The sequence below is a fragment of the Salvia splendens genome, chromosome 3 (genome assembly GCF_004379255.2).
Source record: "Salvia splendens isolate huo1 chromosome 3, SspV2, whole genome shotgun sequence".
Lineage (NCBI taxonomy): Eukaryota > Viridiplantae > Streptophyta > Magnoliopsida > Lamiales > Lamiaceae > Salvia > Salvia splendens.
Genome location: NC_056034.1, coordinates 14,453,211 through 14,469,672, shown reverse-complemented (window position 1 = coordinate 14,469,672; position 16,462 = coordinate 14,453,211). Strand labels below are relative to the sequence as shown.

The following is a 16,462-nucleotide window of genomic DNA, read 5'->3' as shown; positions in this document are numbered from 1 at the left end:
CCAACCCCAACAGCAACAACGCATCAACCAACAACCACCGCAACGCGCCGCCGGACACAACCGCAGGGGACGAGGATTCAAACCGGACAAATCCAAGTTGTGGTGCTCTCATTGCGGTAAACATAAACATACCAGAGAATCATGTTTTCTCTTGGTTGGATTTCCCGAATGGTGGGATGAAAATCAAAAGGCGAAAGCCCGATTAGCAATCGGGATGGACGATGGCAGCGGCGGTGGATTGTTCCCGACAGGAGGAGGCAACCGCGAGGCCACCAATCCTCGCCCGAGAACCGGAGATGGAGACTCCCGGAACGGAGGGGGCGGCAGACGTGGGGAATTGACGGAGGTAATCGGCGGGGCAACATTCGCCGAGAGAAAAGGGGGCGCCGCTCATGGAGGTATTGGATTGAGATTTGATAATCCTAATCCACCAATATTTTTGCAGAAAGGTCCTTCAAATTATTATGTTTCAAAAAACATACCCCATCATACGCCTATACCCTTATCTGCCCCCTATAGAGATAAATGTGTTCAAATTAGCCCTAAACATGTGATAAATCATAATTCTGCCCCAGAACTGCCAAAAACAGCATTTGTGACTCCGAACCCGTTTGCGCCCTTAGAAAAAATTTCTATTGCATGTATGGCCCAGAGTAAAACTAATTCTAAGAAAAATGGGTGGATATTTGATTGTGAGGCTACGAATACAATGACCTATGATAAAAAGGATTTTTCTATGTTTAATGAGGCCACCAAAAGCTCAATTCAAACTGTTGATGGGGAATTCATGACTGTTAGTGGAGTGGGACTATTGAGATTTAACCGAGCTTAAAACTCTCCAATTGTCTTTATGTGCCAAAATTGTCCCATAAGCTTATGTCCATTAGTCATGTGACCAAAGAACTGAATTGTACATTAATGATGCATCCCAATTTCTGTGTATTATAGGATATCATGACGAGTAGGATAATTGGGCGTGTCACTAAGCGTCAAGGCCTCTACTATGTGGATGAGATTACTCTACAAGGTGGTACAACGATGCTTGCTCACAGATTTGCTAATCGAGAAGTCTGGTTGTGGCACCGCAGATTGAGACTCCATCCTCGGATTATCTTAAAACTTTGTTTCCCAATTTTTCTAAGTTTCAAGATATTTCTTGTGAATCATGTGTTTTGGCAAAAAGCCACACACAATCTTACAAGTCTGGTGAGACACGGGTTAAGGATATTTTCCCGTTAGTACATGCTGATGTGTGGGACCCAGCGCCTATTACTGGTGATCATGGTTTTAAATATTTTCTCATATTTGTGGATGATTGCACTAGACTAACTTGGATATATTTTTTGAAGGATAAGTCGGCGGTTTTTGAAAAATTTGCTATTTTCTTCACCTTGATTCAAACGCAGTTCCAAACCACTATTAAGATACTTCGATCTGATAATGGTAGGGAATTTGTTAATAAAGAAATGACAGAGTTTTATAGGAGTAAAGGCTTGGTTCATCAAACGACTTGTCCATATACCCCCGAAGATGGAGTAGCAGAATGAAAAAATAGGATAATCCTAGAAGTTACTCGAGCCCTGTTTTTTGATTCAATTGTTCCAAAATTCTTGTGGCCTAAAGCTGTAGCTACTGCTGTGTACTTAGTTAATCGTCTTCGTACCAAAATTTTGGGTATGCGAACACCTCTTCAAGTACTTTCAGCCCTAGCAAAAATTGTAGAACCTCTTACATTTTCGCTCAGAATTTTGGATGCTCCGTGTATGTTCATATTCCTAAACATGAAAGAAGTAAATTTTCTGCTTGTGCATTTAAGTGCGTTTTTTGGGGGTATGGGACTAATCAAAGGGGTATCGTTGTTATGATCCAGTTTCTAGAAAAATAATTACAACCATGAACTGTAACTTTCTAGAATGTGAGTATTTTTTCTACACCCAAACTCGGGGTCATGGAGAGAGTTGTATCAGTCAGGGGAGAATCCGAGAGATTGTATTAGACCATTTCCTTGGGCTGTGTTACCACATTCATGCGACTCGACTGTGGAACCAACAGAGCAAGCTAGTGCCACCGCCGAGCTGATCATGTCCGCTGTAGAGCCTCCTCAGCCGCCTACACCGCAGTTAAGTCCTCCTCCAGTGATATCTGAGGTAATTCCTGAAACTAGCTCAGATAGTACAATTCTTACCTCTAACAATTCTGGTGAAGAGGAGAATGCAGCAATTGATGGTGACACTGGATGATACATACTCCCTCCAAGAGTCAATCGTGGTGTACCGCCTAAGCGTTATAGCCCAGCAAGGTTAACACGAGAAGCCGGTACTCGATGGCAAATTTGGCTAAAGCAAACTTGAGTGAGATGGCAAGGGCATTCGCAACAGCCCTTTATGAAGAGGAGGAGCTCCCTCGAACCGCAGAGGAAGCCATGAAAATTACCCATTTGAGAGAAGCGATGTTGGTAGAAATGAAGGCTCTAATGAAGAACAAAACATGGGAAGTTTTCCTGAAACCTGAGGGAATCCACACTGTGGGATGTCGGTGGGTCTTTACCATCAAAAGAAGGCCAGATAGGTCCATTGAACGATATAAAGCAAGGTTGGTAGCAAAAGGGTACACTCAGACCTACGGAGTTGACTGTGTTGGAACTTTCTCACCTGTCGAAAAAATGAGTACTATTCGAGTGTTGTTCTCGATAGCGGCAAACAGAGAGTGACCACTACACCAGTTTGATGTGACAAATGCATTCTTACACAGGGAGCTGTCAAAACCTATATACATGGAGGCACCACCTGGATTTACAGGGGAATTTGAAGGAGGAAAGATTTGCAAATTGAAGAAGACCTTGTATGGACTCAAACAGTCGCCCAAAGCATGGTTTGAGAGGTTCACAGATGTGATGAAGAAGTATGGGTACAAGCAAAGTAACTCTGATCACACGCTATTTCTGAAGAAAAGGAAAGGAAAGATTACGTGCTTAATTATTTATGTGGATGATATGATCCTTACTGGAGATGATGCAGAGGAAATCAATCAGTTAAGGAAAAATTTGTTTGCAAAATTTCAAATGAAAGATTTGGGTCTACTCAAGTACTTTTTAGGAATAGAGGTGTTGAGGCCAAGCAAGGGAATCTTCATCAACCACAAAAAGTATGTACTCGACTTATTGGCAGAAACAGGATTGTTAGTCTGTAAGCCGGATGACACTCCCATGGTGTAGAATCATGGACTACAGATAGTTGAAGGAGCTGAGCCAACTCCTCGAACAAGGTATCTCATGCATGCACCTCAAGTAGCTCACTGGAAAACAGCTCTGAGGATAGTCTGATATCTAAAGGGGACACCTGGACACAAGATTATGTTTGAAAACCACGGGCACATAAAGATTCATGGTTTCACGGATGCTGATTGGGCTGTAAATCCAAAAGATAGAAAGTCGACTGCGGGGTACTTTACCTTTGTAAGAGGGAATCTTGTCACTTGACGGAGCAAAAAGCAGAAAGTGGTTGCCTTGTCAAGTGCCGAGGCAAAGTTCGAGGGATTAGGAGTGGCCTAACCGAGATCCTATGGTTGAAGAAGCTAATGATGGAGTTAAGCATGAATTCGCAAAAGTCGTGTAAGTTGTTCTGCGATTACAAGGCATCAATCAGTATATCTGAGAATCCAGTTTAGAATGATCGGACGAAGCATGTAGAGGTGGATATGCACTTCATCAAAGACAACATAGAGGCCAGAATAGTAGAATGTTAAGGACCTAATTCCTTAACGGAGATCGGCGGCTGTCTGCTCGGCGATCAAGGGATTTTTCCGGCGTCTCGAGAGGAGATCGGCGGTGGTTCTAGTGTCTTGCTGCCCGATGGAGGAGTTCCGCGCACAGCAAGACACTAGAACCACCGCCGATCTCCTCTCGAGACGCCGGAAAAATCCCTTGATCGCCGAGCAGACAACCGCCGATCTCCGTTAAGGAATTAGGTCCTTAACATAGAACTTCCCTTTGTAAAGTCTGAAGATCAGTTAGCCGATATCCTAACAAAGGCTGTGGACTCAAGAAGCTTCCGCGAAGTATTGGGCAAGTTAAGAATGAGTGATCTCATTACTTAACTTGAGGGGGAATATTGGAAAGTAAATAAAATAAAATCAAGGAAAGATCCCTGAGATTAGGGAATTACCGTGGAGAAGGGGAAATTAGTTAGGGTAAATCTTTACCATGTTTAGCTATTTCTTCCACTACTTAATACCGTGTATATGCCTCTGTAAATCGAACACGTTGAATGAATGAAATTCTCCCTTTCCACAATATACTCTTTTAAGATACAATTGGTTTGACTGCTTAAGATAAAAAAAAATTCATAGTTTACTCAAAATTAAGCTGACCCAAGATTAATATTGTCCCAAGGCCGTATCCACAATATCGAACAACATTCATAAAACTCAATCTTACGAGAACACCATCCTAACCAACTTTGTGCTTTTTATAAGATTTTCTGAAGTCGCATTTCCACACCCGTGGTCTTCAAGCAAGACTTGTTTCATTAGGAGACTTGGCAGTTGCCAAATTTCTGTCTTTCTCACTCTAGTCATCTTCAGCTAATCTTTCAAAAATTATGGCAATTGAGATAAATCAAACAAAAAGCAAGAAATATTTTTATGAAGATGCTCTTGATCTTTCCAAAATAGTGGCAATAAAATAGAAATTAATAAACAAAAAAAAGAGAGGTAGGATTGATTTAGGGCATCATTAACCCCGTCCCCATTTCCGGCCCTAAGTCCCCTCCACGTCATCATTCCTCTACAGTTGCGGCCCAGGACCCAACTGCTGTAACCCTGCAGGTTGCGGCCCAGGCCGCAACTAATAAATGACACTATTCACAACTCCAACCTATTTAACTCGTAAAATAAAAAAACGCTGGAAATTTATAACACGGAAAATTTAATTTCATCGAATACTGCAAAATTACAACATAGAAATTTTAAAACTGAAAATAAAATACATAAAAACAGAAAAACATAACAGCTTGGTAGCGTTCAACTTCGTTGTTGATTTCTTCTTGGATTGCCGGTAGCGCCTCTGCTAACGACCGAGACATTTGATCTTCGAATATTCTTTGACGTGGAGGCATTTTTTCGAATTCAAGGAAGAGATTTGAAGTTGAATATGAAGTTGAATGTGTATGAAAATGGAGTAGTATTTATAGAAAAAATTTTCGAATTTAAAAAAAAAAATTGGTTGCGGCCCGGCCCGAGGAGCGTGTAACGCTGGGCCGGGACTCTACAGTTGCGGCCCGTCACCGTGCAACGCCGTCCCAGGCCGGGACGCGGGACGCGCGACAGGCCGGGAACGCGGCCCCGGGACGGGCCTGGGCCGTGACTCTCCTCCGTGCAACGCTCGGGACGGGCCGGGACTCGCGAGATGCGGCCCGGCCCCTTGCGTTAAAGATGCTCTTGGGCCTCACCAGCTTTATCCCTAACATCGTTATCCTCTTTGATGGATGACGCCATAAAAGAGAGTCCCAGAATAGAATAAGCCAATAAAGTCCTTAAAGAGGGGAGAAAAAGGACATTTAAAATAATTGGGAAATGTGCCAAATCACTCCAATATCTCACACATATTTTAAATGCATTAATACTTACAAGGCTTTGAGTAGATTATGATCAATCCTCCTGCAATACCTTCTATAAAATCATTACTACTCTTCTTTTCTGCAACACAGAGAGAGAGTGAGAGAGATTCAAACACCAACAAAGAAAAGTTTTGTCGAAGAGGGATTTAAGTTTTGCAGGAAGATGTTGGAAGGGAAAGCTTTGATTGAGGACACAGATATGCCATTGAAGATGCAGATCCAGGCAATGGCATCTGCTTCTCAGGCTTTGGATCTCTACGATGTTCTTGAATGCAAATCCATAGCTGCCCACATCAAGAAGGTCAGATATTTTTCTAATTTCTGTTTTTGGGTATTTCAAGATTCAGTTTTTTTTATGTTGGGTGCTGAGGGCTGAAGGTCTGTTTGGTTGCAGGAGTTCGACAAGAAGTATGGGAGTGGATGGCAGTGTGTGGTGGGATCCAACTTTGGGTGTTTTTTCACTCACTTTAAAGGGAGCTTCATATATTTCACACTAGAGACTCTCAACTTCCTCATCTTCAAAGGTGCTTCCTAGTGGTAGAGAGAGACAGAGGGTGTTGTGGAATGTGTGTTAGGACTATAGGAAAGAAGACAAAGTGTTCATTTCCTTTTCTAACTTTTTTCTGCTGTTGAGGAACTCCTTTTGATACTCCTCTTATGCAGAAGTTTAGGCTGTAACAAAATATGATATAATGATCTGGGCATGTTCATGAGAAGAAATTTGACTGAGGTTTGTATGATCAGAAAGGTCTTGAAGCTCTATAAATCATTTATCTGGAAAATATTTGTGGAATGTTTTATCTAGAAGATGAATGTTGTGGATAAGCTCAACACTTGCAATCATCAGTCTCTTCTCTTGCATCCTATATTCCTATTCCTACCTACATCTTTTACATTGTGCACACATTGCACCACAACTCAACTTGTAAATGATGTGATTCCATATTCTGTTTTGCCGACACAAAAACACAACACAAAATGTTTACACTTGGCATCTAATTTGATTCCAAATCACCAATTGCTGTGACTGAGTGGGGGGAGTGGAGTGGAGTGGAATACAAGACAGACATCAATTCTCTTTGTAAAAACTAAGTTTCAAGAAGGTGAAACTTAGCATCCTAGCTAGTTTTTTGGAGAATCGATTAGAAAAATGACAACAAGAATCTAGATCTAAGTGCCCATCCTAATTCCTAGCTACTAGTTTTTTGGAGCACGGTTTTAAAAAATGACGACAAAATCTAGATTTAAGTGCCATTTTATGTCTGCAATAGAATAATGAACTCTGTTGTGGGAAATGGTAGTATAATATTTAGCTAGTCCCTATGGCAATCCACGGCGCTGTTGCTATATCGTTCCTTAACCGTTCCTTAAACTACTATTTGCGAACCTCAATGCACTTTTTTACTTCATTTCTTAACTAAGAAACGGAACCTGCAACCCTCCGTTCCTTATCCGTTCCTTAACCATTCCTTAAATTACTATTAATTCAATTTCATTTTTTATTTTTATTTCCAACTCAATTCAATTAAAACAAACACACTTCATTAAAAAACACACAACATAAAAAAAATTACAACTTAAAATTTTAAAAAATAAAAAACACACAATTAAAATCCTAAAAAATTAAACGTTGCATAATTTAAAATACAAATTTAAAGAAAATAAAAAAACTACTCCGCCGGCGAATCATCCCCTGAAGGCGGTGGAGGTGCAATAGGAGGCGGAAGACCAAGTTGTGCTGCCATATGCACAATTCCGTTCCACCAGGCTTGGTATTGGGAGGGCGAGAAACGGGAAGTGTCCGCCATTGTGGCGGTCATGTACACCGCCATAAGGGTGTTCGAGACCCCCGAGCCCGATCCCGGGGCCGCCTGGCTTGATTCGCCTCGGCCCTTCCTCGCTCTAGCCGCCTTCGCCGCCTTGGTCCCTTGCGGCCGACGGCGCCCATGGCTGGATACCGCGGCATCGCTGGCCGTGCCCACAAACTCCTGCGGTGCACCCTCTTGTGCGCCGCTGCCCTCACCCCTGTCACCAGATGCGTATTGGCCACTCGCCGTGTGCTTCGTGCGCTTTGAGGTTGAGCCCGAGCTGGAGCGGACACCGCCGGCCCACCTTTCCTCGTCCTTGACGACCTGCAAAATATCAACATATTTGAATTGTTTACCGGTGTCCTGGTTGTAGAAGCGCAAAGCCGCCCTCAGAATGTCGGCTCCCGAAGCTCCGCTTTGGTAGTGCGCCGCTTCGGTCGAGTAGATGCCACAGAATTTTTTGACCTGTTTGTCGACTCGGCCAAAGTGACAGCGGGGCATCTTATATGTGCGCTTCCGAGACCCTTTCGGCTTCATCTGGTGGTAGATCTCGGTGACCTTTTCCCATAAGCACTTGTTGGGTTGTTGATTCCCGACGACGGGATCGTACGAGACGGTGATCCAAGCGTTGTACACCGCCATCGTTTCGTTGTTGCTGTACGGATGCCGGCCTAGATCCTCCTCCTCGCCCGCCTCCGACTCCACCCTGGAGCTTCGCCCGCCTCCGACTCCGCCCTGGAGCTTCGCCCGCCTCGGCCTCCTCCCAGAGTGGGTTCAACGGGGAAATCCTCCCGAATCTGGGATAATCCCTGCGAATACCGCGGGGCGGAGGGACGTGCGTATGCATCCACGTCAAAAGTGGGTGGTTGGTACCAGTGTTGTTAGGGTCGCGGGGCGCCCCGGGGCGATGAGGGGGGACCCCGGGTCGCGGGGCAATGGGGCGACGGGGCGAGAGACCCACAAATCGGGGCGCCAGAATAGCCGAATGATGATTATATTTGTATCTCTTTTATAAGTTTATTGCTTGAATGTTTATCACATCAAATAAATCTACATACATCATTACTCCATATTAAAAAAAGAAGATTAGACGAAAAATATAAAATTTTAAACAACATAACATAACTAAATAACTGAATTTTATTATAAAAAATCATCAAAGTTCCAAAATGATATGTAGAAAGTTGCATGTAAGTTTATATCTGGTATTCGGATCAGCTCTTGCATATTTCCTAGCGGGGTCTTGAGACATTTTGTATAAAAATGATATGTAGAAAGAAACAATCATTTATTTATAATTAATGATAATTCACAATGTATGAAATTGCTATTGATAGAAAAACTAATAAAACTAATAATTATTTTTATTCATCCGACATGACCTCGTGAACAAGTGCTTTAAAAAAACAAAAAGGCCAAGAAACATGTTGTAAAAAATGGAATATGAGAGAAAAAAAGTTGGAAAAAAGTAACACATAATTGCTTTGCTTCACGGAAGCCTCTGTAAATTTTTATCTCTCTCTTGATTTGCTTCACGAAAGCTGACACAATTTATAGAATATTTAATCCTGACACCTTTTTTATTATTCAAATCAAAACTCCACAAGCTGATTATGGGATTTTGGACAAGATTACACCTGTACCAACTCTCATTCTCCTCTTGCCAAATCATGTTCAACCTCTACACTCATTTTTTTCACAAACCCCGATGCAAGAAAGATAAAAAAGCCAAACTTTAATTTGAGTCCACCCAAGAAAAACGATGGAAAATAGGAGAATACAAAAAAACTTTGATGCTTGTACATATAGATAAACCTTGAAAATCTGGACGTCGAGTCGTCGAAGGAGTGGTGGCTGAAGAATAAAGTGATTTTTGCTTTTGCTGAAGAAGACCCACGTCGAAGGAGTGGTGGCTGATGAAGAAAGGAGAAGAAAAAATCGGCTCGCTCCACGGCGACCCAGATGGCCCAAGCGACCCACGGCGACCCAGGCGACCAAGGCGCGCCCCACCGTCGCTCCACGGATCTCGCACGACCCCGCCGCATCGGGGCGATGTCGGTCTCGACCCTTGCGACCCGCGACCCAAGCGCGCTCGGGGCGCGATTTTAACAACACTGGTTGGTACCCACCCGGCGTCGCCGAACCCTGGGTGCCCGACGTCGACGAACCGGAACCACCCAGTGTGTTGTACATGGTCTCCCAATCGTTAAACGTGTTGAGATCCCACCCGCCGGAGCCGCCACCGCCGGAGTTGCTGTCGCTGGACATTTTGTGATGAGATGTTAGATGAAAATTGGAGAGGAAATGAAATTGATTTAGGAAGAATAGATGTGTAGTTGTGTGTGATATGAGGATGAATTAGGAGTATTTATAGAGTAAAAAAAGAAAAAAATTTAAAAAAAAGAGAAAAAACGGATATAAAAGGTAATATTACCGTTTAATAAAAAAATTATTATTTTTTTAATTCGAATTTAAAAAAAGATTTATTGCGTCATCGTGACGACGCCTACCCGCGGGCCGGCTAGTGGGCGTCACGCATGGCGCAGGGGCGCGTGGCGTGACAGCCCGTCCAGCGTCTCGCAGGGACGGGTTACGAGACGAGATGGGTACGGTTCCGGGGCGGGACGGAGTGCCGCAACGCGTCTCGCGGGCGTTCCGTCCCTCCGGCACGGAACGCAGGATGATATCACGCCGCGTTGCGGATGCTCTAAAGCTTCACGTGGCACAACTAACTGTATTGTCAGAAGAAATCTTCAACAAATTTGTTTGGCAAACTTACTATTGTCTCTTTAAGGAAATGATTAATTATCCAAGATAACACCATGTTCAACTGAATATGCAGGCCTTTAAATGAATTTTAAAAATGTTTTAGTTACAACTTGTCTGTTTTATCCTTTTATTAATAACACAAAATTTTTACCATCATGTTCTGTCTAAAACTACCACTATAAAGATGCCCAAAATCTATTATAATTTCGACATTTTTAGAATCTCGTGGAAGTGGCAATAAACAATGTTATTTCCAACAATTAACTCTAGAGTAAACTAAGACGACAATGGGATAAAGTGATCTATTAGGTTTGATCTTAAACCATTAACTTTTTAAAAAGTTTTTGGTGTCAATGGAGTTCATAGCAAAACGAGGGGGGGGGGGGGGGACCAAGTCAAGAAGATCATAGAATACTTGAAAATCAATAGTTGTTTCAGTAGAAGCACATGAGGTAGCATAAAACAAATCCCCTCAATGTTGTGTTTTGGATGATGACAGAAGTAGTGAGTGTGACTAAAGAATCATACAACCTACTTAAATCAGTAGTCGTATGGACCGACCTCCTATCATTATTGATCCAATCTTCACATCTTCAATCACCATTGAGTCCCGACCACGTATACAATACGAACTAATAAACAGAATTATAATTTACTTACATATTTCATGAACAAAAAGCATGCATTTGTCTAATGTTAAGTGAGTTTAGCTGAAACCATACCTTATCAGCTGTGGTGCGACTCTTAGATGACAGGATTAAGCAACGGTTTGTTTGAAAAATGTGTTTCCAGGTGTCCAATGATGAGGTCCGCCAGTCTCTTGCGTGTTTCATATGTGCTAGCTGCGCCATGTGGTGAGAGGACTACATTGTCAAGCTGAGCTAATAGATCAGGCACCTCAGGCTCGTGTTCCAGCACATCTAGACCGGCTCCTCCCAACCTGCCTTCAGCAAGGGCAGAGATCAACTCAGCTTGGTCAATGTGGGAGCCTCTTGCAATGTTGATGATAATCCCATCTCTACCTAACGCGTCCATGACACCACGGTTGACAATGTGGTGAGTTTCAGGCGTTAGTGCACACGACACAACAAGGATTTGGGAGTCCGAGGCCAGGTCAGTGACAGAAGTGTAGTAGTTATATCTTGAATCTGGTTTTGGTGAACGAGAGTGGTATCCGATTCGACACCCAAAAGCTTCAGCTCTCTTAGCTATGGCTGAGCCAATCCTTCCCAATCCAATAATACCAACTGATTTCCCACTGAACTAATGAAATGTGAAGGAAACAGATACCAAGATTACTACTTCATTGATCTAACATAATAATCATCATAAACCTTCCAAGAAAACTTCGAACACAAAATGGCCGATTTACCATTAAAAATCACAACAAAAGTTTCAAAAACGCCTCATTTTCAAATCCAATCGCCTAAGCAGAACTCATTCGTGCAGTAATGAAAATATCATCTCAACATTGTAAAATCTCAAAGCCATCATTCTATTTGAAGCTTCAAAATTCATCCTTTGCTTTTCATTTCCCACAAAAATCTCAATCAATGTTAATTAAATTCCAGTGACTGTAAATAACAGAATGATTTGTAGTACATGTTTATAGGAAAGTGCAATAAGGGAAAAATTCGAGGAAAAAATAACACACGGCAAATAAAATCAAAATATCAAGCTAACCCTATTCCTAAAATCCCCAAATCCTATCGCAATAGCAATCGAAATAAATCGAAAAACAAAATTCACCTTCGAGGACAACTTGAAATCAGAATTCCTCCACTCGCCCCTCCTGACATACCGGTCCGCCGCACAAATCCGGCGCGAAGTAGCCAAAATCAGCAGAATCGCCATGTCCGCCACCTCATCCGTCAACGCGTCGGGGGTGTAAGTTACCCTAATGCCCCTCGTCCGGCACCTATCCAGATCAATCTTATCGAGGCCGGAGCTGTGGCTGGCCACGATCTCGAGGAGCGGAAGCGCGTCGATCATCTCGGCGTCGGGGCCTTGCACGCCGTTGCAGACCACCGCCCTGATCGAGCTCGAGTGCTCCCCGAGGAAATCGCGGCGGAGATGCGGCGGAGACTCCCAGAATTTGAAGAGGGCGTAGCGTTTGGAGAGCTCTTGCTGGATGTACGGCGACAGCGGCCGGAGTAGGAGAACGCCGATTGGATTTGAAGCAGTCTCCATTTTCACTCTGTTTGGCGGATTGCAGTTGGGTTTCGCGGGTTTTTGAGAGAGGGATTAGTTATGACTTGTGATATCTACAAATAATGATTAATCATAATTTCTTCTCTAAAAATTTACTACCATGTAAAACAAATTATATCTAGTTAATATCTTTTTTTTTAAATTTTAAAGAGCTAATCACAATTTTTTGTAAATTTTTAATTGTGCCATCTCATCAATTTATAAAAAATTTACATATGAAAATCATCGACGTCATAATATTAATACACATACGTACTATTCATACATATTATCAAAATAAATTTTATACGTGTGCGTCAATTCAACATCGCATTTGCCTAAAACATCGTCAGTAGAGAATTGGAAGTTTTAACTTTGTCATTCAAATTTTAAAAGATGCAAAAAATGCTTGAATTTGAGTGAAACTTTGTAATTTTACCCACAATTAACCCTGATTTCTATTCAAAATGTATATTCTTTTGAGAATATAATAGATAATCATTTGAAAAGATTAGAATAAAATTTATTGATAATGAAAAGAATTGAAAATGTGAAATTATTCAACAATGATGACTAAGGATGTTTTCGATTGAATTTTATGAGTTCACTTCACCCTTTCACTATGATATTGATATAAGTAGAGTAAAATCTACACCACAGGTGTTAACAAAGCTTTGCTGGAAAAGTGAGCTTCCAAATTTCCCAGAACAAGGTCAGCCATGACTTTCCGAGTTTCCTCGGTGGCACTCGCAACATGCGGCAACAGAACTACGTTTTCGAGGCCAAACAGCTGCTCCGGCACCTTAGGTTCCTTTTCGAAGACATCAAGTCCAGCGCCACCCAGGCGGCCCTCCACAAGAGCTGACACCAGCTCGGGCTCATCAACATGGGGTCCCCTCCCGATGTTGATCAGGACTCCCTTTGGACCCAGAGCATCGAGCACCTCCCGATTCACAATGTGGGTTGTTTCTGGTGTCAGGGCACATGCTACCACTAGGATGTCACTGTTTGATGCCAGTTCGACAACGCTGCCATAGTACGTGTAGTTGGTGTCAGCTTTCTTGGATCTTCTGTAGTAACTGATGGGGCAGTCGAATGCCTCTGCTCTCTCGGCAATTGCTAGCCCGATTCTGCCCAATCCTATGATGCCAACTCTTTTGCCGCTGAACTGCATCAAAAGATGGACTAATTGAGAAAATGCGACTGTGAATCACCGTCAAAGACCAACACTCCACCAACGGAAGCAAGCCCAAAAAGGTAATGTGGTCCAATTGAATGATAAAGACCATATATAAACACTTGCATCCGAAAAAAATGCCCAAAACGACACTAATTCGCAAACTAATGCGTGCCTTTCTCCTAATGCTTGAAGCAGTTCTGCATGAAGCATCACTACGTAATGAAGAAGCTCAATAAAAACTTACAAACGAAAGATTGCACCAAGACTCATTCTACTTCATCAGTAAACAAAGCATGCAACGGGATATAGTCATGACCTCCATCCAATGAATAGAGAGAGTTTCGGGGCAATGCATTCTACCGGTTATGGATACCTAGACTCGAATACGGAATGATACGCAGATGAATAGCAACCAAGGAAGTACATAAGTATGTTCTCACATAATAAGAGCTCAAGAAGGATACATAAGTTTCTCCTAGTTCACCCTATGCAAAGAGGAACGAAAGATATGAAATGATTCATCCAAAAAATTGTCAAAATCCATATAAGAATAAAGCATCGTTCTTCAGAATTGAAAATCTTCATATAAACCAAAATCAGCATCTTACCCCATACTATCTAATGCTTGCAGTTGCAGAGCAGTAACAACAAGCAAACAAGCTAAGAAAGTATTGCTCTCACACAAATCATTAATCATGAACATTATATGAAGAAAACTGCTCTCAATCCCTAATGAAAGTGAAATCAATCATCCAATTCCAAAATGTAATACTACGATGCATCAAATTAACAAAATCATAAACTTCAACAGCATCAAAAGCAAGATAAATTAGGGGAAAGCAATACCTTAGTAGTCAACCTGAAGTCGCCCAATTTCCAAGCCCCACTCCTCACATACTTGTCGCACTGGCAAATCCGGCGGAGAACAGCCAGCATCAACCCGATCGCGAGATCCGCCACGTCATCCGTCAACACATCTGGCGTGTTGGTAACCCTAACCCCCTTCTCCTTACACCTGTCCAAGTCGATTTTATCCAATCCGACGCTGAAGCTCGAGACTATCTCCAATTTCGGCAGCGCGTCGATCAGGTCGGCGCTAGCGCCGGCGCCGGAGCTCCCGACCATCGCGCGGATCGAGTCGGCGTGCTGCGCGAGGAATTCGGTCTGATTCGGCTGGGTCCAGTAGCGGAAGAGCTTGAACCGCTTGTCGAGCTCTTGCTCCAAGTAGCTGTTCATGGGGCCCATCATCAGAACGCCGATCGCATCCATTTTAGCCGCGGAGGAGGAGGAGGGAGATGGTGTTTGAGTGGTAGTTGAAGGACTTCGGGATCGATTGGTTTATGTAGAAATGGCAGCACGTGGAAATGCGGCTCGGCTCGGTTTTGTTTGTGAGTCAAAGAACAAAGACTGTTATTTAGGTTAGTAAACCTATCATTAGTATTAAACTTTTTGAATAAATAAACCATTATTTGACCTTCACATTGTTAATCAAGGAATTATTTTTAGATTAGTGCATTGGTTAAATTGGTTTGGTTACGATTCACACATATTCATACTCCAAGAAATCATTGAGGATTCTAATATAAAGAATTACTCCCCCCTCCCACAGTAATTGTCACTCTTATTGTGGGCACGAGTTTTAAAAAATGTAAAGAAAATTTGATTGGAAAAGTTAGTGGAATGTGACACCCATTTTTTATATTGGTTTTATAATAAAATGTGAGTAGAATGAGTTAGTGGAATGTGAAACCTACTTATCATTTAAAATAAAAATGAAGTGTGACAATTATTGTGGGACGAACTGAAATGGAAAAGAATGACCATTATTGTGGGACGGATGTAGTATAATTTATCGGTACACCTTTTTTTTCGAGGGTAAAACATCAAAAATACAAGCAACATAAATTCTTATATTTTTTTTACTAATATATAGTACTCCAGTAGTTAAAAAAACTAAAATACTCCATTATGCTAAAATGAATTTCCTTTTGAATCGAGTCAATGATCACATGTATAATTGCACTTTATATATATATAGCTGATGGAGTACTTCGTATTTCCGATTTTGGGTTGGTGATGAAGAATTTGGGTTAGGTGGCCACCAACCAAAATGTTATACCACTCGTAGTTGTATTCATTTTTTTTATTTTAATTTTAAGATAGTTGAAAAGGATTTTGAAAAAAAAGAAGTTAGTAGAATACTTGGTTGAAAATAAGATATTCAACGCAAGCGTTTCTTTCTTTGACGTAGTCAATTTTGTATGGAGTATTCGATTCGCAAAATTGTATCCCGAGATTAAATATTATAGTGTGTTTAGTTCATAAGATTCAACCAGTAAAACCGAGGCATGGATAATGAAATGAACAAATTAACAAATGTATCTGTTGTTCGATTTTTTAAGACCACTTTTTGAGATGTGGCTCCAACATGTATCATTTTAATTTTTTATACCACATGCAATATTTGTCATGGTTTGAATTTCAGATTCCAATAATATGATATTTTGAAATTTTTTGCTTGGTCTCAAATAATATGAACAAATTAACAAATGTATCTGTTGTTCAATTTTTTAAGACCACTTTTTGAGATGTGACTCCAACATGTATCATTTTAATTTTTTATACCACATGCAATATTTGTCATGGTTTGAATTTCAGATTCCAATAATATGATATTTTGAAATTTTTTGCTTGGTCTCAAATAATTCGTTTATTTTATAGTATTCATTTCAAGAACCGATGATTTAGGATACAAACTACTCCATACAAATAGAAGGAACACAAACATCCATAGTATATAGCCATCCAAAATATAAACAATTTTTTGTATGTGTGTGTAATTTGGCACATTGGTGTTAGTGGCTAATGCATTAATTAATGAGATTAAACACACACACACA

General features: G+C 41.5%; 3 protein-coding genes across 5 annotated transcripts; 1 reads left to right on the top strand and 2 right to left on the bottom strand.

Moving 5' to 3' along the window:
* The first annotated feature begins 5,635 nt into the window (after window positions 1-5,635).
* On the top strand, window positions 5,636-6,408 carry LOC121795153 (dynein light chain 1, cytoplasmic-like). Its single transcript, XM_042193611.1, has 2 exons — window positions 5,636-5,916; window positions 6,010-6,408. Exons 1-2 carry the CDS (start codon window positions 5,779-5,781, stop codon window positions 6,148-6,150), a joined length of 279 nt encoding a protein of 92 aa, XP_042049545.1. The 5' UTR covers window positions 5,636-5,778; the 3' UTR covers window positions 6,151-6,408.
* Window positions 6,409-8,979: 2,571 nt separating this feature from the next.
* LOC121795124 (glyoxylate/hydroxypyruvate/pyruvate reductase 2KGR-like) lies at window positions 8,980-12,441 on the bottom strand. Of its 3 annotated transcripts, none has more exons than XM_042193575.1 (3): window positions 11,942-12,441; window positions 10,915-11,455; window positions 8,980-9,683 (listed from the first exon to the last, which is right to left on the bottom strand). In XM_042193575.1, the coding sequence occupies exons 1-2, from the start codon at window positions 12,380-12,382 to the stop codon at window positions 10,937-10,939; spliced, it is 960 nt and encodes a 319-aa protein (XP_042049509.1). In that variant the 5' UTR covers window positions 12,383-12,441; the 3' UTR covers window positions 8,980-9,683; window positions 10,915-10,936. The 3 variants fall into 3 exon arrangements, with proteins under 3 accessions (XP_042049509.1, XP_042049508.1, XP_042049507.1); XM_042193574.1 differs by lacking the exon at window positions 8,980-9,683 and adding an exon at window positions 10,605-10,824; XM_042193573.1 differs by lacking the exon at window positions 8,980-9,683 and having other exon boundaries at window positions 10,605-11,455.
* Window positions 12,442-12,949: 508 nt separating this feature from the next.
* LOC121795126 (hydroxyphenylpyruvate reductase) lies at window positions 12,950-14,944 on the bottom strand. Its single transcript, XM_042193576.1, has 2 exons — window positions 14,409-14,944; window positions 12,950-13,550 (listed from the first exon to the last, which is right to left on the bottom strand). The coding sequence occupies exons 1-2, from the start codon at window positions 14,829-14,831 to the stop codon at window positions 13,032-13,034; spliced, it is 942 nt and encodes a 313-aa protein (XP_042049510.1). The 5' UTR covers window positions 14,832-14,944; the 3' UTR covers window positions 12,950-13,031.
* Between the last annotated feature and the right edge of the window lie 1,518 nt (window positions 14,945-16,462).